The sequence below is a fragment of the Gigantopelta aegis genome, chromosome 6 (genome assembly GCF_016097555.1).
Source record: "Gigantopelta aegis isolate Gae_Host chromosome 6, Gae_host_genome, whole genome shotgun sequence".
Lineage (NCBI taxonomy): Eukaryota > Metazoa > Mollusca > Gastropoda > Neomphalida > Peltospiridae > Gigantopelta > Gigantopelta aegis.
The window spans coordinates 78,761,215-78,786,928 of NC_054704.1; the positions used below are offsets into that span (position 1 = coordinate 78,761,215).

A 25,714-nucleotide genomic window follows, 5' to 3' on the forward strand; every position below is an offset into this window, starting at 1 on the left:
ATTGGGTGAGGGGCTGTATAGATAATAGGAAATCTCACCATTTATTGTAAGGGTGGTGGGTGAGGGGTTTCCTTTCAATCTTGTTTACACAGTTAGTTCATGCAAAGACATTTTTTATTGCATGATTTTCTCCATTTACAGACGTAAGATGGGGAGATGCACACATTATAATGGTGGTGTAGGGCACAATCGTATTAAAACAAATAAGTAAATAAATAATAAAACAATTTATATATATATACACATATTATAAACATCTCCCCATATATATCTTTATATACATTTTTGTGTGTGTATATATATATATATATATATATATATATATATATATATATATATATATATATATATACACACACACGCACACGCACACACACACACACACACACACACACACATATATATATATATATATATATATAATATAGTAGAACAAAAAAGTAAATATTTTGAGCCTACAGGCTTGTATTTATTAATCGGGATCTTATGTTATAACGTCAACATAAACATTTATGATTTTAGACCAGGCGAGCTAAAATATTGACACGCCCCTTGCTCCTTCAACTTTTCATCAACCAATGAAATTCACTTTTACGTCCCAACAACTGACATGGCGGCCTTTCCACCACTTGCTCAGGTTTGGTGTTTGCATTTTGACAATAAGTTTATGTCACAAATATAAGACAGTAGAACGTTTAAAATCTAGTTGATTCTATACATAATTAAATCCATTTCCTGTTTCTAGGTCATTTCCATATGATCCCCAGTAAGATGCTGCACCACAATACGTCTTTAAAATATATTTTAAATAAATGACATGAAAGTCTTGAAATTTCGTGATAGTTAAATTCAGTTAAAATTCATTATTTGATAGTATATTATTTGTATTGATGAATCGTCCTTACATTTAATTAGTATTACATAGATCAATGGCATGTAAACCTAAGAAACCATAATGAATCAATTAAATATGTTACTGCATAAAATTATGCAACTGTCAAGAAATAATTCAAATATCAATAAGAATAACTGAAATATATGTATCTACAGTATCAATAACATCAATGTCAGTAAATGACAGTATGCACTGACATAGCCAGGGTTTATATTGGGGTGAGATGCACCCACACTGCATGAGTCATGTTATGGGGCTACAGGTAAATATAAAACGTGGGGGGTGGGGGGTATCATGAGGGTGAGGATGGCTCCTACCTGTCTGAGACAGTCACTCGTCTTAAAACCATCATGCCCCAATCATCAACAGTGTTTGGTGAAACTAATGTTGGTTTTTGACAACAGGTTGATTGGAGATATTTAATTTGATTAGATTACATGTACATGTAATAATAGTAGTTGACTGCAGACTTTCATTTTTCAAAGGCACAAGTCTGATCACAGCCGTATGCCCTTCAGGGCTTTTAAATTGATTCAAAGCTAAGCAGATAAATGCTGAACCCAAAATAAATATGCCTAAAGTAAGTACAGTGAAACCCACTTAACTGCATACCCTAATTGCCCAATAAAAAAAATGTTAATATCCGGGCTATATGCTAAAAGCCGGCCCGTAATAAATTCAAGGGAAGTAACTTGTAAACAAACACGACAATTTTATTACGAAGTTACAAGTACATATGCATGTATACAGAAAAACAAAACATCAATAAAATGTTTGTATATGTAATAAACAATGTATTTTACAACTACATGGGGTTAATATATTGCTTGCACGTTTACTAGTATACTACTTGCTAAAAAAGTCATTTATTGTCTTCTGGCTGACTGAATTTCTAACAGTTTCCTGAATGTGTGTTTCAAATGCATAAAAAATGGTACAGTTCAGTGCACCATGACACTCCAAATATCGTCTCAGTGCCTTTACTCCCATCGGTGCACCGGATGCAGTAAGCACAGGTTCGTCGCTGTCATCGTCATCATCATCGCTATCTTATGGCACTTCAAGCTCACACGGTTTAGCCTGCAAAACATCGGCACACATCTCCTCATCGGCTCGCATTCCAAAACATTGAAGGTTATCGTCAACGTTCACATATGTGTCAAACTGATTGGTTGATTCCGTCTGGCGGTGTGATGTCACTCGACGTTGTTTCTTCGTTTCCACTGTTACAATCAGCTGACTGGAATCCTGCTTTCCGATAACAGTTCACTAATGTTTCTTTTTTCACTTGACCCCATGATTTGTTCAGCATATGTATTGCGTCTAACACCGTGATTTTCTTTACAAACGTATTGGCCTGTATGTCTTGACCACTGTCAGTTTCCATCACAATGCGATTCACGATCTGTTGTCTGTAGAAATACTTCAGGTTGCGAATGATCCCTTGGTCACACGGCTGGATGCATGGTGTAGTGTTGGGAGGCAGGAAAATAAGTTTCAAGTTTTTTAGCTTTGCATCAGCATCTGCTGGGTGCACAGAACAGTTGTCGACAATTAAGACAATTTTTCTCTTTCCTTTTCGCATGTCTTTGTCCACATCACAACACCACTGTCTAAATAAGACCCCCGTCATCCATGCATTTGTGTTGCTTTGATAATCAACAGGAATGTCTGTTACTCCACGAAAACAGCGTGGGTTTTTAATTTTCCTGATCACCATTAAGTGTCTTTTATCTGTCCCAGACATGTTACAGGCGACGAGAGCCGTAATTCTTTCTTTCTGTTTTTTCCCACCACTTAATTTTTCACTTTTGTAAGTTAAGGTGCCCTCTGGAATTGCTCGGAAATATATTCCAGTCTCATCGGCATTGTACACATCGTCTGGACTGTACTCTTCAAGCAATTTTGGAAGTTGTTCTTTCACCCAATTGTCTGCGGCCGGCAAATCTGCATCTTTTTTCTCTCCTTGAGCTTTTTTGTAAACTATGCAGTTTCTTTTCTTCCATCTTCATATCCACCCGTTCGTTGGTTGAAAATCAGGTTTATTCAGCGTTTCAGCCAGTTTCTTTGCTTTTTCTTCCAAAATTGGTCCTGAAAGTGGAACATCATGACTGCGAGCTTCTGTAAACCATGTTTTTAAAGCTGTTTAAACATCGGCATCTTTTCCGGTACGACATCTTTTTCTGTCCGGATTTTCATTCCGTTCCCACTGCAAACAGATTTCGGATTTCTTTGCCGCTATGCGTGAAACCTGGGACTGTGAAATTCCCAAACGTCTAGCGACGTCAGATTGAGAAACATTTTTATCAAGCTCTTCGATAACACCTATTTTTTTGGGAGAGAGACAAATCAGTTTGTTTTCGTTTCACACTCATTTTTGTAATGAATGCATTGCGTGTGTTGGGTCTAACGCGTTCATTACACAGACTGCGCAACCGATATGATAGGTCTACTCATTATGTAAGTGTTGTTTGTTAAGTAATAAACATCTAATTTAAACAAGACACTTGAGCAGATAGGGAGATAACGATATCTATCGCATATGTTAGTTTCCCTCCTCACAATAAAGGTTTTAATTAATCGAGAGTGATCGCTTCCGCTACAGGTGTAAACAGTTGTGCCGGCTATTATACTTGCGGCAATGTATTCAGCGGTCTTGGCTGAAAACAATACGACTTGTTATTCAAGGCCAGTTGGCAGATAAGCCACCAGTTAATCAATTAACTGTGTTTGGCACGTGGAATTCAGTGTTTTTGCTATGACAATAAACAGGATATGTTAATAACAGGTAGTCGATTATCCGGGTGTTTTTGTACAAGCGGCTATGTAAACAAAACGGTGCAGGGACTTCCTATGTTTATAGCAGGGCTATTCTATTAAGCGGTATGCAAATAAGTGGGTTGCATCGTACAAACATGCTGACCTAAAAAACATTTCACTTGAAAATCACTGACATGTTATGCTTGAATTAGATCATTAAATTAACTTGAAATACGCTTCTGAATCATTTACAGCTCTTCAGCAATTATTAATGACATTATTGTGCGAAAAAAAGACCGTACTTTACAAAGAGCAGATGTAGTATTAAAACAAAATTCCTGTACAGAGGAGAGTGAAAAAAAATCCACATTGTATACGCGATCTTCAAGATAAAAGCATTTGACTAGAAAAGTTCTAATTAAACACCAAATTTCAATGTTAAAGTTTACATACTGTCTTTTTCTTTTCTATTTTCCTTCAGGTTGCAGGCAGTCATGGTGGCATATATGAGGCCTACTATTTACAGGTTTGCATCTTTTAGTTTAGTATAAAAAGATTGGTGGTGACTGTTTACATTATGCTTACAATATATTAATTAGGGGATAACCATATGGAGTTTTTAGATTTGCAGGTGTTATTGTCTATTTGATCCCGCAAATGTCACTTTTGACCGAAGGCGTTAGCTTGATTTCAAAAATGAAACATTTGCAGGCATCAAATAGACAATAACACCCGCAAATCTAAAAACTCCATATGGTTATGTCCATTGTAAACTGAATCGTTTTTCTACAGATCTCTTGAAAAAAATACCTGGCTGCAATCTAACTGTAGACTCTTGAATCGTCAACTTCGCCTGTTCCAATTGCTAATGACGTCATTAGCTTTCCGGGTGTTGTTTTCATTTGATCCCGGAAAAATAATGTAATTAACCAATCACAATACAGAACACACTCCAGTCAGTTTACAATTAGTATTATTACTTATAGTCCGTCCCATCAATCTATTAAAATGTTTTTTTGTAAATAATTTCAGTTTAATTTGACATAAGTAAAAAAGTAAAAGTGTTTTGAAAATAACAAAAAAATACTCTTTTTATGTAAAATTTACAAATCAATTGGGTTAGAAATAAATAACTTGTAGCAAATTCCATAGCATGAAAAAAGGTGTTCCCCATGGGATGGACTATAAACTATATAGTATCGTTAATTAAAAATTTTCAAATGGCAAATTTTATTTTAATTTGGTGAAGTAGCATAGATAATCTGGCAAAAGTTTCTGCTTCCCTGATTACACAGGAATATGCATAGATCTATATTCTGTAGTATATATATATATATATATATATATATATATATATATATATATATATATATATATATATTAATCCTAGGAGAACTATCTCTTCTGTACATTTAAGTACTTTTATATTATAATTATGTGTAATAATAAAATTGCTAACATTATTTAATGTGTGTATATTACAGGCCGACCCTAAAGGTACTGGCAGTATAGGGGCACTTGATGCTGCTACTTTTCTGAAAAAGTCAAAACTCAGTGATGCTATCTTATCAAAGGTAATTTGTCTCGTTAATGTGCATATTTCTATTACAACCCTTAAAATGTTAATTTGGAATTAAATGTTTCATATAATTGCTTCATATTGTGGTACACTGACCTTAGCACTGATTCAGTTTTAACAAATGTTCATGTTTTTAGACCCCAACTGGTCCATCCGGAGGGGACAATACATGCAGGTTTTGTGGCTGGCTGGCTGGCTGGCTGGCTGGCTCAAGATATGGAGCTGAAATTTTGTATATATAGCTTTATCATGTACTGTTATAGATCTCATTTATCACAGAGGGCCCAGTAAATTTTAATTTATATCACTGTCAACGAACATTTTGTTCACTATCGTGTCGCTACACAAGTGTCAGAGATTGCTACACAATTTTAAAACATTTAACAGTAGTTGCTAATACATTTTTAATTGACTAGAAATATCGCTAATCAAGATTTTGAATACAAAATGTTCCCTGACTGATCTTGTTTGGTTGACGTTCTGATATGGTTGTAGTATACCAGTCATCAGGATTCATTGTATGACGTCAAACTGTTCGGTTCCACTAAACTATCTAGTGGGACATAAAACATTGATATGAAATTTTAAATTAGTCTCCTTCCAGTTGAAAACTTCTTTTTGTTTATTTTGCAGGTTTGGGATCTTTCTGATCCAACTGGCAAGGGTTACTTGGAAAAACCTGGGTTCTTCATAGCCCTAAAATATATTTCAATGGCACAGAATGGTCAAGAACTAAACAGTGCAATGCTGACATCAGAATTACCACCACCAAATTTAGTGAGTGATAAACACTTGATGTGAATCCCCTTCTTCATACGAGAAAAAAGTTAATTTAGTTCTAAGCTAACTTTTGATAATTATAAATCTCTAGATGTTTTGTACAGCTATCACAGGCTTTAAGCTAAAACCCAAAAAGCTATTGGCGATTAGGCAAATGAGATCAGGAAATTTTATAAAAATTCTTTATCCAAATAGCAAAAATGGCAACACATCAACAAATGACACACATTTATTTTTGTGAATTAGTACTGAACCTGAATTTTAATTTGGTTATTTGGTGAATTACAGCTTAAACCCAGCAATCAGTCCTGGCTTCTTGTAATAAGTTGCCTTGGCTATTATGCAGTTTTCCTCATGGATAAAATGTGTATTAAAGAACCTTACTTCTAATTAATATGGGGGCGGGACGTAGCTCAGTGGTACAGCGCTCGCCTAATGCGCGATCGATCTAGGATCAATTCCTGTTGGTGGGCCCATTGGGCTATTTCTCGTTCCTGCCAGTGTTCCACAACTGGTGTAACAAAGGCCGTGGTATGTACTATTCTGTCTGTGGGATGGTACATATAAAAGATCCCTTGCTGCTGATTGAAAAGAGTAGGCCATGAAGTGGCGACAGTGGGTTTCCTCTCAATATCTGTGTGGTCCTTAACCATATGTCTCTCGTTACCTAGGATGTTATTATAAAAACACTGTATGTTAGACACCTAATAGTTTAAAAGCAATACCTAGGTGTTTAATGATTTAAATGCTGAGAAGTCTGTAATGAAATATTCCGTTCCTTTTTATCAACTTCTTCATGTGTATGTTTTGCCTTTTATTACTCTAGGGTCCTGTTGAAGTAGCTCCAGTGAATCCAGCTCTTGTTGCAGATGTTCCTTGGGATGTTACGGTTTGTAGACAAATATTTTATTTTTTTGGTGTATTTTGGGCCTGTGGCCTTAACTCTTTCACCACGACAGGCCGGTATACCGGCTAGCGATATCCAGTGCCTCTCAGCACGACAGGCCGGTTTAGCGGCTTGTAACACCTGTTCATATTTGGCGCCGAGTGACGCATCAATATTATAATTAGACGAAATCTCGTGCGATCATAGGTGTGACACACTGTAATGGCTGCGCCTATGTTCTAGCGAATTTTGAACGAGTTTTTCCAAGTTTATACTGATATTCTGACTGTAATTAAACATGAACCGAGGTGACAAAATTTCGTCTGTTGAAAACAGTGGTTGCGATTCAGATGACGGGTTTTCCGATGATGAAATGTGGGATAATATGGACTTTGGTGCATTTGATTTAATTGAGATTGGCGATCGTGAACGAAATGTCATTCAACATGGCAATTTAGAAGAAAATGATACCGATGACGAGTTACAAGATGACTTGCCACTGTTTTACCATGCGCCTGAGTTTACCTGGACACATGAGCCATATTCGGTTACCTGCAGATCAACATTTACTAAAAATCTGGGGCCCGTAAAAGTGTTTGACGTCAACACAAATGCCATAGAGTACTTTTTGCTATTTTATTCCAATACAGTGTATGGAAAAATTGTGGAATTTACCAACGTGAATGCCAAAAAAAAGCGTGATACAGATCCTGCTAACAACAAAGGTATGTGGTATGATGTTTCTGTTGATGAAATGAAAGCTTATTATGGCTTGTTAATTTTGATGGACATAATAACATGTGACAGGGATGAACTGTACTGGAATAAAAGCACTGAATACCCCTATCTTAGGACTGAAATTCCACAGATATTTTCTCGGGATAGGTTTACCCAAAAACGCAGGTACCTGCACTTTTCTGACGATTCTGCTTTGATTCAAAATAACAAATTGTTTAAATTTCGATACATCACTGACAGTCTACTTACTTCGTTCAAAGAAAACTACATTCCACATGAACATATCTCTGTAGATGAGGCCATGACTCCGTTCCAAGTCAGACTTGGTTTCAAACAATACATGAAGGACAAACCAGTGAAGTTTGGAATCAAGGTGTGGGTCCTTGCTGATGCTGTAACGGCTTACTGCCACAATTTTGATGTATGTGTTGGCAGGTATACTCAAGGAGCAAACCGATTTTATGGCTTGAGTGGGTAGGTAGTAATCGCACTCACAAAACATCTACAGGATGAAGGCAGAACAGTTTATACTGACAATTTTTATACCAGCCCAATTCTGGCGCACAACCTTGAATCCAAAGGTATTTAAACCTGTGGGACAGTCAGGTGTAACAGAAAAGGATATCCTGCAGATCTTGTGAAACCCAAGAATGAAGAAAGCCGGCTACTCCGGGGACACCCAGAGTGGAGACAGTGCGGTTCACTTATAGCTCATAGCTGGAAAGATAATCGCATGGTTTATTATTTGAGTACTGGTCTCATACCTGTACAGGACGGGTTGACGACCACTAGAAAAAAGAAAGATGGCACCAGAGAGGAATTCACCTGCCCCCCAGCTTCAACACAGTATCAAAAGTACATGGGAGGTATCGACAGGATGGATCAAATGACCAGGTTGAATAAAGAAAAGAAAACAATGAGATGGTATAGAAGAGGTGAGCGGAAGTTGTTTGAAATCTCAATGTACAGTGTGTATATAATAGAAGGACACACCATCACGACGGGATCTTCTATCTTTCAAGCTCGACTTGGCTCACCAACTGATAGGCACCTTTCAGTCACGAAAGAGAGCTGTACCAGGTCGACCACGAAGTGATGCCTCTAACTCCCTGTTACGACTTGATGGGAAGAACCATCTACCTGTGCCAGGTGAAGGTAATAACCATCTGTGCTATGTGTGCAATTGTCGACACAAAACATTCAACAAGACCAACCCGGGTGTTCACTACTCAGAGAACCCCAACAAACAGAGAAAATCCAGTATGAAATGTGAGAAATGTGATGTTTACCTGTGTTGTAATCCCAAAACTACCTGTTTCAAAGATTTCCATACACAGGTAAATCTGTAGACTAGAAGAACCATGGCTATAAATACTGTTTGTAATTGTAAATAAGTGTATACATATATTTTATGTGCAGAACTTTTATTTTTCTCTGTGATAGAAAAACCTACATGTTCATGTATCTGAACTGAACAAAACTATTTGAGGAATTTTACAATTCATTCAGTGTTGTTTGATACCTGTGATTACCTTGGCTGTAAAAGCATTGTAAAAATAATTTTTAAATTATAACTGGAATGTTAATTAATTAATTATCCAACAACAAAAACATTTGTACTGTTGTTTTTTTAAATTACCAGTCCTACCTACTCAAATAGGTGAGTAATATGCATATTTTACCTGTAATTACCAGATTTATACCTGTTGAATATAAAAAATTTAAAGTATTATTTTTTGATCTAGACAGCTGTCCATTGACCTTTCTGGAAATGTATAGCCTATAACTAAAATTAATGATAAAACAAGTAGTTTTATTCTTTAACAAACATGATCATAAATCTGCTATTTAAACTCAGTGTGCAGGGAAGGTCAAGGCTGTAAAACTTAGTGGTGAAAGAGTTAATATTGAATAAACTTGTTGTTGTTTTCGTATAATTATTTAATAGCATAAATGCAAACAAACCTGAAATTTAGATTTATTAACATTAAGATATTTGTTTTTTGATGTTCTTGCTCTTACAAATTGTAAATTTCAGTTGTTAAATAAACAGTCATTTTGTATTTGGACAACAACATTAAACTAAACTCATGCTTGTGTTTTGTTTTCAGCCATCAGAAAAAGCCAAGTATGACCATGTGTTTGAAACTCTACAACCAGTCAATGGTCTTCTTTCTGGAGACAAAGTCAAACCGGTTTGTCTTTATATTTGGAATGTTTTTATAATGTACTTTGTTTTCTTTGTAATTAATGTTTTACTTTGTTGACAAAGCTATATAAATTTTAATTGAGATCTACAAATATCAGATGAAAAAAATATTTTTTGAAATTATGTGGCATAGCACCTAAATATGTTTGTGTTAAATGTGTTGTTTTAATGATACTCCATTCTAGTAAGCTTATTATGCACTAAAATTCATGCATTGTCAAGATGCTTGCAGCATACTGTTCACAATAATGCAGTTTATTGAGAAATCTCAATAACTACCTTCTATAATGCCCTTTAAATGAAAGGACAGTATTTGTTTCAAACTGTTACGTCAAGATACAAGATTACACAGATATTTGGTATTAACAAATTGTTATGTGTTTAAATATATTGTAATATGGTGTTACTGTGTTTTATGTTTAGGTATTGCTCAATTCAAAATTGCCAACAGATGTGCTTGGCAAGATCTGGGATCTAAGTGATATCAATAAAGATGGCTATTTGGATAAAGATGAATTTGCTGTGGTAGGTAAATAGAGAAAATTACGAATCTTGAATAAAACTGACAACTTAGCTGACAACAAATAATGGGGTGTTGGACATTAAAATTTACCAACCTAATCATGACCATTGTGTATTAAACATCATTTCCACCTTTCATTGTATATTGTTTATTTCTTGTGTGTGTTAAACTCAAATATTTTTCAGGAGATATTTTTCAAATGTTATGCTTGTAAGTGTCATCAACAAGGAATAGTTTTTAACATTTTTAATGACAGTTGGTAACTGACTGAAAATTGATTAGCAACTATTATTTTAACATTTTACACTTATGTAGTGATCCCTAAAGCCTGCAGTGAATCATCATGTGATACTGTACATACTTTACAGAATATTTCCTCATTAACCAGTATCATTGAAAGACTTATTAATAATGTTAGGTTTTGACAATTTCCAAGACAATTTTTAACACCTGTAAACCAATGTCCTTGGAAATTGTAATTGAAAAAGAATTACAACAAACACTGAAAACACCATTTGTTATTTTTTTAAATTTCAGACGATGCATCTTGTATATAGAATACGAGAAAATGACCCTGTGCCAAATGTATTACCTCTTAAAATGATTCCCCCATCCAAGCGGCCAAAGGCTCCAGTGGCTGGTGGCGTACCTGGTACAGCGACCGGAGCTCCGGTATTACCTGGAGCGGTCCCCGTCCTGCCTGCATTTCCAGCAACAGTCCCCGTCCTGCCCGGAGTGGCAGGTCTTGATACCAGTGGTACATTAACACCGCCCACTAGCAAACCAGAGGTAAGTGCAGGGCTTTAGATTACACCAAAACCAAGATGATAAATGCTGTGTCCCCAATAAGTACAGTGAATCCTGTCTATACACGGACCCTGTCAAAACCGGCCATGTTTCATGGTCCCGAGTATTTGCAACTCTAAAATGTGTCCCTCTAAACACCAGAACTTGTTAAAATTGGATTCGGTTTCGACAAGTTTTCCAGTATACCCAAAATAAACGTACAAATTAAGTACAAACATGCATATGTCAAAATTACTGAAATGCTATGCTTGAATTAGATTAAAAAAACTTGAAGTGCGTTTCTGAATACCTAAACCACTTCAGCAGTTGTTAATAACATATTGTTCTAAGACAGGCCTCACTGTACTCGGAACATACAGAAACCTGTTGTGCCCAGATTTGAGAGCTCTAAAGCTCTGAAGTGTACACATGTTTTTTAAATTATGAATAGCCACAGTTGGTAATCAGTTAAAAATTGAGTATCAACTACTATTTAACATTTTGTAATGTGTAGTGATCTATACATTTTGTGTAACAACTTACTACTCGATACTGAATAAAATGTCCTGCTCACATGTTTTTAATATTTAAATTGATCAGATTTTGTTTTTATAAGTTTGACTTTTTACTTTATATTCTATAATGTTTGTTTAGTGCTTAAAAATTCATATTCAACATTGAACTGAAACAAAGATCTGTTGTTTAATCTTGCAGGGATCTGCTAAGCCGTGGGTGGTGACGGCTGCTGAAAAAGCCAATTCTGACGCGATGTTTCTAAGACTGGATACGGATATGGACGGCCTTGTCAGTGGGGCAGAAGTGAGAAATGTCTTCGTACAAAGCGGTTTACCCAATCCACTTTTAGCACATATCTGGTATGGGCTACATTTTCATGTGTATACTGCCACCATTAATCAAATTATAACTTTTTTCTTCTTTTTTGTTACATAATTTCAGCATGCTGTTTACATATATATTAGAAGGTTACGGTAAGTATACATTATGTTTGTGTTTTTTTGTGTATTCATATTATTATTTGTTCAAGCAGGATATGATACACATCTTCTGTCATATGAAAAACAATACCGGAGTATTCTTTTGATGCTCTTATTTTGCATAAAGAGTAGCCTGTTAGTAAAGAAATTTCCTGATGCATCTATCAGTGGGCTCATTGGGCTATTTCTCATTCCAGCCAGTGCTCCACAACTGATGTAACAAAGGCTGTGGTATGTACTATCCTGTCTGTGGGTTGATGCATGTAAAAGATTATTTGCTGCTAACGAAATAGAGTAGTCCATAGCGAAGCAGCAGCAGATTTCCTGTCTCATATGGTCCTTAGGTCTCACTATACAGTTCACTTCAGGGTGAAAGTTCATTATGATTCACTATAGTTCGTAATTGTGACATATGTTGTGGTTCATATATTCACTTCTAGTAATTGGGGAAAAATTAAAACAATTTGTATTTTTCAATGGTAAGCCTTCTGGCTAGATTTTGCTTATGTTATTTTGTAATACTGTGCATTGACTTTTTGGGACATGATTGTATAGCGGAAGAGGCAGCAGGTTTAAATGGATTCCAGAACGACCTGTTCAGACCGGTACTACAGCCAGATACTGTCATATAGCATAAAACTGAGACGGAAATGTTCTCAATTTTGCAGTGAAAATAAATGCTTGTATAATGTATATTTGCAATGGCGTATGTTGTTAGTGCCAATGAGAACCCATTCTATTTACTATCTTTATTTGAAGTTGGGCAATGTGTAATGAGACCGTAACCATTTGTCTGGTGCCATATAATTGTACATAAAAAGGTGTTGATTTTGTCGTATAAAAAACATTTCTTCCTTCTTCCTTGATACTCTGTTTATGACATACATACAGAATTTGATTACTTCTATTGTCAGTGTGTATATGATGAGCCAAGAAGATCATATTACAGAAGTCATGTGTTTTGAATGGGCTGTTATTTGAGATACTACTTCATATTAGTCAGTAGTTAAAATTAATTACAGAAAAAAAAGGAAGGTAAACAAATCCTAGGATAAAGGCACAACAAACGTTTGCTGGAGTCCTGAAAATATTAAATAAAAAAATAAATCCCTGACCTTCCCACATTTTAAAAAACATTTGGATGAAAATCTAGTGCTTTATTAGGTCCCATAGGTTTCATTTTTGTTCTTCTATCTGTCTGACTGACTGTGTGTCCGTCTGTCTGTCCCACCTATAGTTTTCCAGATGTATTTTCACAATGCCTTGATATACTGAGCTGAAAGTTTGTGTATAGCTTTATCATATACTGTTACACATCAAGTTTGACTTTCCCTAGTTTGCAGAGTTATGGCTCTTGAATTAATTTGTTTTCTGGACTTGGTTTTTCAATGCATCAAAATATTAATCTGAAATTTTGTGTATAACTTTATCATTTTCTGTTACAGATCAACTTTAACTTTACTAATTTTTCACAGTTATGTCTCATCAACTTAAGATTTTCAACAAAAAAAATCTGAATTTTAAATTGTTTTTAGCAATGTCTCAAGACATTAAGCTGAAATTATGTGTATAGCTTTATCATATTCTGTTACAAATCAAGTTTAATTTTCATAATGATTTACCCATTTTTCACAGAGTTATGGCCCTTGAACATTAGCAGTACTCTCAGAATGCTTGTTTTATTATGGGATACAAAATGTCTGCCAGAGGGTATGGGAGGGTAAAATTATGTACCCTAAAATCTTGAAAATTAATGGATACATTTATATAATTTTAAAAAAGATTAGAGTAAGAGAACTGCTATTTAAAAGTGGTCAAAGTACATTAAATGCAATGTCCAATTTCCAGATATTTCACTTTTGGTCAGTTTTGTTTTTATTACAGCTTACATACCCTCAAATTATTTTCTGGCAGAAAGCCTGCTTGGCCACTATAAATAGCAGTGAGCTGAGGCTTTTGAATATTATTTTATTTGAATCAATGTCACGAGAATAATGCCACAAGTTAAATAGTGAGTTTAAATTTATTTCATAAATGTTATAGAAAGATAAGGGAGATTGATCACCTACCCAGACAATTTTGGAGGGGGAGGGGAATATCCCCGTCATCTTTGAAGAGTTACATTTTGAAATTTTGCCCCATTTTCACATGTAGAGATCTGATCAAAGTCCTGATTGCAAGCAAAATGTGTTGGAAAAACATGTCCTGATCCTTTTTGAAGCAAAATGTTTCCAGCCCCCTCCCTTCCCGTTTACTTTCGGCACTTATATTAGCCACTTTATGACACCTCAGTATATTCTGAATTGTGGCTGGTGTTATTTAAAAACAGTTATTTATAGGTTTCTTGATATATCACAAGAATCTCAAACATAGTTTTTATTTATTTATTGATTCTTTAATAGGTCGCTCTGTGATATGAACAGCACTGGCAAGCTGAACAGTGACCTGTTTGCTCTAGCAATGTATCTAGTTCAACAGAAACTCAAGGGGGTCGACCCCCCGGGCGCTCTTACTCCGGAGATGATACCACCGAGCATGAGGCCAAAGTCTACTGCCGATACAGCTACTTTTGGGGTCAAGGTAAGAACAAAAATAAATATACTTCATGTTTACCGGACTCCAGGTCAGATTCAGACCTTTTAAAAAAGAAAAAAAGAAAGAAAAGAAAATCCAATTCAATCTTTAAGGTTCACACAGACTTTGAAATTTCTAAGTGGGCAGTAAAGAAGTATTTAATTCTGTGCCGAACAATATATCAGACATTTTCCGGAGATGGCGATTGGGATTGACGTGCCTGAACCTTCAGTGGATAAAGGCACATAAATAGAGTTTATAATTATAAACACATAGAATGACGATAAGGACATGAACATTCTTGTTTTATGTCCCACAAATCAATGTTAATGTTGCCGTCGTCATCGTCACCAGCTCAGAATCGTTTGGGTGACCTGTATCTGCAGACGAAGATGAGCACGATGAGAATGAGGATGGCGGTGAGGATGAATCCCCCGTATGAGATGTAGTTCTTGAGACTCTCGTTGAACGGCTGCACCACGAGGATCTTCATGTTCGCCACGTGGCGCTTCCTCACAAAACAGCTGGAAAAGAACAGAAACCCTGTCATAATAAACATCAATAATGATCATTATCTAGTCAGTTTTCAAAAATGAATACCAGTAAACATTAGAATGAAATAGGTTGTTGTCCCCTTGTGATGAGTTGTCGATGGGATATAACGTCTTGCCCGTCCGGCGACATAACCACTCTAGTGACGTTATTTCTCCTTGATTTTTAAAAAACTTTGTATGTGGGAATAGGATCATGATATCTTGAACATGTTCACATTTCACCTCTTTGCATTGAAGGTCAAGGTTACTGCTGCTAATTTAATTTGACTTAACGGCTCTAGCGATTACACGACTCATCTAATTTTCATGAAACGATATATAGGAATATCATCAAGGCCACTGTTAACAAAAATAATGATTAGAACATCACTGCTCTAACAACTTTATATTTCTGATCAGATTTTCATAAAATTTAACATACAATAATAGGATGATGCAGTCGTGATGGGATATGCAGTGTTTCCCATGTCTTATTTCTTTTCAAACAAAACCTGACCTCTGACCTATGGCATATTCCCCCATCCCCCATGTCCCATGGATTGGTCAATGGTTAAAGCCTTCCAATGAATCCTGGTCCCCCCATTCCAGTCAAGTGACAGCTACTTCTGTTTTTCTCTTAAAGTCTGGACATCTTTTCTTTTGGTCTCGTGAATCCATGCCTTGCTGGGTTTGGACATGGTTTTATTAGTTGTGGATTTCATTTATCGATATTCTTGAAAAGTGAAAATAATGCAAATTTTCTGTGGTGGCAGACATCTGCTGTTCATGGTAACTCAAAATTAATGAAATATTTTGTTCCTTATAATTGTAAACATTTTGTACTAATTTGTACATAATGTCGTATTTAACAGATTATAATGTAAACACTGCACTAACTTACACATATCCAGTCATAGCATTTTGCTGGTAAAGAGCTTGTTGACATAAATACAAATACAAAAAATGTAATATGATTTTATATAGATTATAACTAAACATTTTGCACTAAATTGTACATGTTTATGGTGTCATTTGACATAAATAAAATTAAATATAATTATAGCATTTAGTACGGGTGTCACAATACACTAATGCATCGATGTATTATGATACTACTGCTGACAATACGATATACGATACCCTTGCTTGTGTATCAATTCCTATTTTGACCATGTATCAATTCCTATATTAATTCTGTATTCATTTACCAACACCAATTTGTACTGGTATGTACTTATTGACAGGTTATTTCCGTAACCCTATGAACCCACGAAGCCTGTTTTTAGGCTTGACGTATACCCTAGAAGCCACTTTTCCAGCTTGTTTGTAAACAAACTGTTGGGCAACAGTTCAATGTTATTTTCAACCAATCAGAACTTGTTTTACAGCATAGGTATTAGCACAAGTTGTGAATGTAAATTTGCACACTTTTTTTAGTTTTTTTAATTGTATTTTCCCACAAATATGAACCGTGGGCGTGTCAGCGCTGAAGAAGCGCCAACGTTAATAATGTCTGACAATGAAGGTGAGCTTAGTAATGACACATACAGCAATGAAAGTGTCTTTGAAACTGAAAGCGATGATGAATTTGATGATGTGAATGTCGGCTATATTAACAATTATGAAAATGACAGTGGATCCAAAGACATAAATAAAGATTCTAGGATTTTGGTAGTGTGAATGTTCGTGGGCATGGTGGCGGGTGAGGCCAAGGCAGGAAACATAGTATTAATGAAAATAATCAACAATATCAATGGACTACGGACACATTCAGGTTTTGTTGACAGGCATACATCATTGAGCAGTGTTTAATTTTCCTAAGAGAAAATGAAAAAAAAAAATCTGATATTTCTGCTGGGAGTCCAAGGTGGAGGGGAATTTAAAACATATATATTTAGGGTTCAGAGGGTTAAAAAAAAGAAAAAAAAGACAGTGAACAGAAAATAAGTTACTGCTTATGTCAATATATATATATATATGATGTGGTATTTCTACATTAAAACTGTTTAATCAGTGTTTTGCTTTTATCAGGTTTATTTCTTATTTTTAAATCACTTTACCTAAACTTCAACTTCTTGTTTTACGAGGAAAGATCATGAATCAGGTATCATGATACATATTGTATTGTGGACTACGAATCACTATACATATCATATAGTGAGACAGGGTTTCTGCCAGAGGGTAAAACGGGTATGGCGCAATACCCAATTTATTTTGGAGATTTTATTTTTTGACAAAATTGATGACTCTTATCATTACTGTATGATTTTTTTAACCCTAATCCTAAACCTAACCAATTTTCTTTCTGGGGGAGGCCCTCTCCATACCCCCTGTTGACTGCAGTTGTATTCAGCACACACATTGTAAATAATCAATTCCATAGCACCATACCCAAAAGTTTCTTTCTGGCAAACCCTGCTATGTGCAGTCGGTTAATGTTGATTATAACTGTAAACATTTTGCACTAAATTGAACATGTTTATGGAGTCATTTGACATTATAAACAAAAATTAAATATAATTACAGCATTTAGTAGATTGTAATATAAACATTTGGTACCAACTTGTACATATCTGTGTCCGTCATAAGTAGTTTTGCGATGTGCAGTCTGTTAATGTTGTCGATCCACACACGTCCTCTCGTCTGCTGTTTGATGGTCATTGGGTTGATCACTCGGTCATTCCGGGTCCAGCGAACCATCTGATTGCTCTTTATCCTGTAAAATCAGTCCCGCACATTCACACAGGACAGGAATGTTTGTTCAACGACACCCCATTACAGTAGTTTAAACGACAAGGGCCGAATTTACGAAGCCTGTATTTCTTAAATGCAGGTGTTTAAGCATTGTAAATGTAAGTAGTTATATGTGTGTAAGTCTAATACAGGCTTTGTAAATTTGGCCCCAGCTGTTTGGTATAGCTCTAGCCTGAGGTGCTTGGGATCATAGGATCAAACCACCTTGGCTGACTAAATTAACCCCCCCCCCCCCCCCCCCCCCCCCCCCCCCCATTGTCCCTTTCCCAACCAATGTCCGTGTCTGGTTTATCAAAGGTTTTGGTATGTACTGTCTTTTCTATGGTAGTAAAGAGCATGTAAAGATCCCATGCTGCTGTTTAATAGGAATAGCCTTTACGGTGGTAGCAGTTTTCCTTTCTCTTCCAACCAAGTGTCAAAATAACCATATGTTAGACACTAGTAACTGTAGGATAAAATGTGCTGAAGAAACCCCTTCAATTGCCCGTGGCAGTTGGCATTGCTGTGGAGATTGCCATAGAGTTTTCATTTTCTGTGGCATTTTTTTCGCCGTGCACGATGTCGGACATTTGTTTCAAAATGTATTTTTTCCTTGTTGTTAAAAATAAAATATACTTTGTGAACTGAAAACAGATTAACAGTAAATATGAAAACAGTAACTGCACTGTTATTATTAAGTATCTGAATCTTAGGGCGATTGAGCATGATACATGTGAATTACCAGTATTAAGCAAGTTCCAACTAAGTCACTGAACTCTCGACTATTCATAACATGTGCATTACAGGGAACACTGGATTGTAGGGGGTGACAGCTTATTCATGTTGAACTGTGGCTATGGTGTAGTATGGTGTATTATTTTCTGTAAAATTTTCAACATACACTCCTACAAGTCACGAAGTGTTATGGTCGGCCTGATATATTTGCTGATAGTTTAATCAAATTTTCTGTCATTTATATTGACACAATATACTACCTTATCCTGGTGCCAAGTGGCCTAATAAAACCCCTTCCCACAAAAAAACAAAACAAAACACTTCACCGATTTACTTGGGGTTTATGAGGGGGAGGGACGGAGGGGGAGGGACGGAAGGGGAGGGACGGAAGGGGAGGGACGGAGGAGGCATTCGGTCTTAGTGACAGATTTCCTAATAGAAATTATGCTATTATTAAAGAAAACTATTTTAATTTTATGTCGCATTAAATATATTCGGACACTTTGGTGTAATATAATTAAAAGGTAATAATTTAACAGGAAGGTCACTGAACTGACTACGCTGTACAAGATAAATTGTCATTCTTTTACAACCACATTGTTCTTGATCATGCACATGTCATTCGTGTGCTGGCAACCCCCCCCCCCCCCCCAAAAAAAAACAAAAAACCCTTTAGATTTACTTTCCAGATTTGGAAACATGTTAATGGTAAAGCTACAGTGGATACTATTTTTCCCCGGCATATGTTTTGCCATGGTCATTTTCTTACATCCAGGGGTTGTAAAGGGTAATTTTATTTTATTTTTCAAATAATAAATATTTAATTAAAAAAGAAGATAAAGGCTCACTATTAAAGCTTTTCAAAAAGTCTCAGGTCAGGGGTTTTTTGTTTATCAGATTAAGCAAAATATTTTTATGGCTGAAGAAAATAATTTTTCACTGTGATTGTTTAACACTGGCCTTGTTAATAAATTTAAGCTATTTAAGTAGTAGTGTTGGTATGAAGTGTTCCTACTAGCAGTAGCTAGTGGGAATTTCCCTAGTAGCTCAGTTGGTAGAGTGCTGGGTTCAAATCTTCTCAGTGGAGGTTGATTTTTCTGTTACATTTGGATGTAGGGACCAGAACAGTATTTGGATGGATTACCGTCTGAGAACACAGGAATTTCCCTATTAGCACAGTTGGTAGAGCACTAGACTTTCATACTGAGAGACTGTGGTTCAAATCCCCTCAGTGGAGGTTGATTTTTCTATTACAGTAGTAATTATTTAGATAAGACAAATGTGGGTGTAAAATTCTTACTTTGGACACTGAAGAACCAGGTGCATTCCCGCATCTTCATACCTCATAATACGTCTAATCATGGGGGGCAGTTTGGGGGGCGATTTAAGGGAGTAGTGTCCTTCTTCAAGAACTTCCAGCACTTTGCCAGTAGAATCTGTGATGGTGACAACTGGAGGGACGGTAGGACATGCAATGTTGCACTTGCCAAGCACCGTTTCGCTTGGTCGGTTGCGTATTTTTTCATTATTGGCGATGAAGTGTGGCAGTGCAGTAGCTCGACATGGAATCCCTTCTGGATAGAGCTCCATCATTGGATAGTCTTTTGGCTCAATTGGTTCTTCAGGATCGATTTTCTGTAAAGTAATAAAATTACCTTTTCAGTACCAAGACTCATGTTTATGCCTCTTAGTTACTTTAAAAGCATTTCTCTCAGTTCATTTAAAAATGTTTAATTGGTGCTGGAAGTAGTATCTGTTTGCAATTTTGTAGAAAATTTAATATTGAACTGGGCTCCGTTCCACGAAGTGATCTTAGCGCTAAGATCACCTTAAGTGCATACAGTTGTTATGCACTTAGGTGATCACTTCGTGGAACGGGGTCCAGGACAATAAAGTCACATGTAGTCTTTAAAGCTACAATCTTGCCTTCTTGAGACAGACATGTTTTTGATATAAACAGATGTCACCAGCTGTCTTAATTAAAGAGCTTAGAACTTGAAGTGCAAAATAATGAAATGTTTATTTAATGATGCACTCGTCACATTTTTATGTATGGTTAAATTTTGTCACACATGCCATTGAAAAACCTCACCTGAATATAGTCCCAGGCAGAAAAGTGCCATGGAGAATTAAAAACTCCACGGCATTGCTGATTGCTGTGGGAAATTGCAGGGAATGTAGAAGGGGATATTTTTATACACATCTCTCAGACAGGATAGTTCCATACATACCACAGCCTTTGTTACCACACTTGTGGAGCACTGGAGCGAGAAACAGTCCAATGGGCCAAGCAAAAGGAATTAATCTTGGAGTACGTTACCAACATGAAGTGGGGTGCTTCCACAGCTGCATACTGGCTAACAACTTATTTTGACATGAAATAGAGTGGAGAAAGATGCCCGAGGTAGATAGACAAATAGCACATAATGCATACAAACATAAAGTGGATAATCTATTCTAGCTCAATGAACCGGTAGAAAGGTGCCGGAAAGCTGTGCTAGGAAAACCATCTAGCACATTTCCTCTGGACGGTAATGCGCCCTTTTCATTGGTTAATTAGTCTCGCCGTTTAGGAGTAAGATGGTCGTTGCTACCTGACCATTACATCATTCCATAATCAACAGTAGTACGTGATATCACGTAATATGTACAACTGCATGCATTCCATCTAGTGATGTAATATATATCAGCTGTGAGCAGGGTTGTGACATCACGGTACAAAAATAAAATGCAGTGAAATTTACAATAATTCTAAAATTATAAGTATAATTGAACTAGAAAATATTGTTGGCACTCGTCCTTTTGCAGATGTTTTTTCTGACACTAGTCTCAAGAAAATCAATCCTTGGAGCTCGCTAAACCTCACTCAACAATTATTTTTTTTGAGACTCATGTCAGAAAAAACATCCACTAAAGGACTTGTGCCAAAAACTATTATTCTAAACGCTTTGACATTAAAACCGTGCTTTAAATTTACCTACCTTAACCATACACAGGCCAATCTTGCGTCGTTGCCCAGGTTTGCCACAGTTATTACAAGAACTCCAGGGAGACCATGTAGTAAACACTTCCAAGTTGTTGTCAGTCAACATCTGTGGTTCCAGAACCTTTTCTCCCTCTTTTAACTGAAAAAAAAAAATCGTATGTTTATATATACTGGTAGGTCTTATCAAGTGATGTCAAAGGAAATCACTTTACTGTACAGCAGATGTGGAGATCTACATTAACACTTAAAGCAAAGCACACAGTTGATTCTGTTTGTATATGTTTGTAAGGAGTAGTTGATTCTCTTTTTATACGCCAGTCTTTGGTGTATCATATTATAGTATGGTGTTGTCCGTCCGTCTGTCCATCCATAAACCTTTTGTTTCTGGAACATATATTCCTTATCAATTCATATATGATCATCAAAAGTTGCATGCCAGTACAACTTGAGATGGTGGTGTGTCACATACCATAATTAGGTCACAGTGACCTACTTTTCATGCATTGATGATCATTAAAGGAAATCCTTGTCAAAATCCTTCAAAGATAATTGAGACCCTTTATTAGCCATTAGAAATTACAAACTTGGGGGTTTGGGGAGTATCATTTTGCAGACTATATTATGTCCCACATACCCTAAACATTTGTGGGTTTTTACTCAATAGTTTCAGATTTATTTATTTTTATCTTGACCAATGTTTTTTTGTTGTTTACAAACTTAACCATAGAACATTTGTTATTTCCCAAACACTTTAATTGTTTTAATTACATTTGTATATTATTATTATACCTGATGCTGAACTAAAATTATTGACAAAAATCACATTTTTAACTGGATGTTGGGATGGGATAGGGGCATACCATGAGTCATTTGTCCCTTCTGAGCATGTTCAGTTGGTAAATTATTGACAAAAATCACTTCTTACTGGATGGTAGGATGGGATAGAGGCATATGATAGAGGCATTATACCATGAGTCGGTTTTCCCTTCTGAGTACGTCCAGCTGATAAATTTCTTCATAGTCTCCACGATACAGGCACATGAATGTTCCGACATCACCTATCTCAACGTCATTGATCACCAAGCTTTTCTTACTGGTTATCTCATAGCGACCTTCACTTTCAACTACTCGCACAGTCGAATCTTCTTTGGAGACATGTTGCCATTCTATGCGCTTTTCTTTTTGGTCAGGACGGAAGCTAAAAAACAAGAAAAAAAACCAAAACAAGGAAGAGCTATGTAAGAACATTTTACAGGGTGTGTATTTGGTTATTCAGGGCTTGCAAGGGAAAGAATTAGTTTTTTTAGCCTTTTTTCAGATATGTGGGGTTTTTCCTTGAAAATTATTTAAAAGTTGCTGATTTAAACAACTTTTTTATTAGACAAATACTTAATATTGTAGCCACTTTGTATAAAAATTGGCTACTGACTAATTTTTATGTGGGCAGGGTGAGCCTTGGTTATTTTGACAGTCTACATAGGCTACTTGTACCAAATAACAGCAAGGGATATTTTATATGCACTTTTCCATAGAGAGGACTATGATATACCAGTTGTGGAACACAGATTGGGATGAACAAAACGCCCACCAATTGAGTGCTTTGCCACTCTAAAAGCAATTTTAATTGAATGATAAGCAATAGATGACCCACTCCCCCAAAACACAAAAACAACAGGAACAAACAAACAAAAAAAAACAAAAAACCACACACCCCACCAAAAAACCCCACACCCCCACCACCAAAACAAACAAACAAAACAAAAAAAACCACCTAACAATCTGACTTAAAACCAAACACACAAAAAACAAAACCACCCCACACCAAAAAAACAAACAAAAAAACCACACAAAAACCACAACCACACCACAAAAACAAACAAACAAAAAACCACACAAAAAACCACACACCAAAAAACAAACAAACAAAAAACCACACAAAAAACCACACCACCAAAAACAAACAAACAAAAAACCACACAAAAAACCTACGGTAATATTTTTAACAGTTTTCATATCACTTAAAGTTTTTGGAAAAGCTCATTTAAGTTTACCTTAGTCAAATTGTTTTACTTTTTTTTTTTTTTTTCTTAATTACACATGTATTTGTAGTCTGAAACAGTTGCTACATGGAGAACCATTATTTATGACATACATGTATTGTTGGGTTCTTAATATTGTTTCAAAGATTTGGTTCAAGGAATTAATTATAGTAATAAATTAAAATTAAATAAATTGTTATTTTATAAAAACATAGTAAATAAAAAAATAAAAAAAATTAATTTGCATTTTAACTAAATGAAACAGCAATTTTTCTTGTAGTAAAGTATTATATACTTGAATTAATTTAACTTCCAAAACAATAATTATAACATTACTCTTCTATGAATGCATATTACTAATTCAAGAATGAAGTGGTAACCATGGTAACTTAATCAACATAAAGGTAAACAAAATAATCGTATATAAATTTTAAAACACAGTATTGAATATTTTTGACATATTTGGTTCCTGTTTCTATCAGTGGGAGTTGTAATTGTATAAAAACCTACTATAATTAAATATTATTTAATTTTATGTTGCAAATTGTTACTAGGGAAGTATTTAGCTCAGTCGGTTGAGTGCTCGCCTGAGATGCTTGCATTGCAGTATCGAACCACCTCAGTGGATCCATTCAACTGATTGTTTTTTTCTCGTTCCAACCAGTACACCACAACTGGTCAAAGGCTGTGTTGTGAGCTTTACTGTCTGTGGGAAAGTGCATATAAAAGATCCTTGTTGCATCAGTAAAATGTAGTGGGTTTTCTCTGTTGACTATGAGTCAGAATTACCAAATGTTTGACATCCAGTAGCCGATGATCAATTAATCAATGTGCTCTAGTGGTGTCGTTAAACAATTCATTTGTTTAGATTATTTTGTTTCTTGTTTAGATCCTTAAAATTGATTCCATTTTCAAAATGACACTTATGACATCAGCCTTTCAGTTAAACATTTGGGTTGATAGTTTTAAAAATGAACAATATAGTAACCATGGTAACTCACCAAATGTGGCACTTCAGCTCAAGGTTTTGACCAAACAGGGCAATGATTGCCTTAATGTGATGTCCCTTTTTGGTGATCTGCTGGACGCGTTTGTTCAGGCATTCATAGTACTCGTTAAACTGACGCTGTATCTCCATTGTCGATTCTCCCCAGCTGGCCTTGTATTTTGCCCTCTTACCTCTCTCAAGCAACAGCCCATTCACTTTCACAGATGTGATCATTGTTTCAATCGGAAATCCATTAATCTGTAGAATATGTAGCACTGTCAGTACTGTCAGTATTAAAAAGCTGTAACTGTTTCCCATCCCCTTGTGTAATGTTTTCTTTTTCTCCTATAACAATTGAAGTCATGTGACTCTGGCCCCTTAGCAACAGTAACCGAGGCCGACAGAGTGTAACACTGTTATTAATTTTGTTTTAAGTTTACAAAAAAAAACCAAACTCATTCTCCCGAATTCAAATTTTATTCCAAAAAAATATTTATTTATTATATTTTATTATATTATATTTGATTGATTGATTGATTTTTAAAATTTGTTAAAAGATGTGTTTAACATTTGTTTATTTATTTAAAAATATATTTATTTATTTATGTGTGTGTGGATATGAGTATGTGCATGGGCGTATGGGGACTCTTTGATTTAGGGGGGCTGAAGGGGTTGATTTGCCCGAAATTTTACCCAGATAAAAACTGCCCAAATGTTTCCCCCCCTGCCCCCCGGGTCATACGCCCATGAGTATGTGTGTGTGTGCGGTTCTATCTAAATTATTTTGTTAAATCCCTTCCAGACAACCCACTGTTGAGTTAGGTTGTATAGCAAAACAGTTTTTATGCAGTTGGCCCTTTCGGGTTTCAGAAATAATTAGTAGTTGGTCATACAATTTAATAAAATTAGAGTTATATTATTCTTTCTCCCAGTCCCTCCACCAATGGCATTTATCCTATTCTAGCCACAACTATG

General features: G+C 35.8%; 2 protein-coding genes across 3 annotated transcripts in view; one reads left to right on the forward strand and one right to left on the reverse strand.

Moving 5' to 3' along the window:
• The first annotated feature begins 608 nt into the window (after positions 1-608).
• The window catches only part of LOC121375733 (epidermal growth factor receptor substrate 15-like 1), a 49,933-nt gene continuing 24,827 nt past the window's right edge, over positions 609-25,714 (forward strand). For both annotated transcript variants that reach the window (XM_041503337.1, XM_041503338.1), the window contains exons 1-10: positions 609-637; positions 4,137-4,181; positions 5,140-5,229; positions 5,868-6,011; positions 6,841-6,903; positions 9,750-9,833; positions 10,271-10,372; positions 10,908-11,159; positions 11,871-12,031; positions 14,554-14,731. In XM_041503337.1, coding sequence (XP_041359271.1) covers positions 611-637; positions 4,137-4,181; positions 5,140-5,229; positions 5,868-6,011; positions 6,841-6,903; positions 9,750-9,833; positions 10,271-10,372; positions 10,908-11,159; positions 11,871-12,031; positions 14,554-14,731 — 1,146 coding nt within the window. In that variant the 5' untranslated portion in view covers positions 609-610. The remainder of the gene's footprint in view (positions 638-4,136; positions 4,182-5,139; positions 5,230-5,867; positions 6,012-6,840; positions 6,904-9,749; positions 9,834-10,270; positions 10,373-10,907; positions 11,160-11,870; positions 12,032-14,553; positions 14,732-25,714) is intronic.
• Positions 14,790-25,106, reverse strand: LOC121375734 (Ig-like V-type domain-containing protein FAM187A). The gene is made up of 6 exons (XM_041503339.1): positions 24,753-25,106; positions 22,682-22,910; positions 21,708-21,851; positions 20,027-20,361; positions 17,822-17,974; positions 14,790-15,249 (listed from the first exon to the last, which is right to left on the reverse strand). The coding sequence occupies exons 1-6, from the start codon at positions 25,055-25,057 to the stop codon at positions 15,081-15,083; spliced, it is 1,335 nt and encodes a 444-aa protein (XP_041359273.1). The 5' UTR covers positions 25,058-25,106; the 3' UTR covers positions 14,790-15,080.

Coding starts and splice junctions, on each gene's coding strand:
- LOC121375734 (XM_041503339.1), bottom strand. CDS start 25,057: ATGGGAAACAGTTACAGCTTTTTAATACTGACAGTACTGACAGTGCTA. Junction 21,852..22,681: donor GAAGGGAAAACCGACTCATG/GTATAATGCCTC, acceptor TTTTTTTTTCAG/TTAAAAGAGGGAGAAAAGGT. Junction 15,250..17,821: donor ACGGACACAGATATGTACAA/GTTGGTACCAAA, acceptor GTTCTTTTCCAG/CTGTTTTGTGAGGAAGCGCC.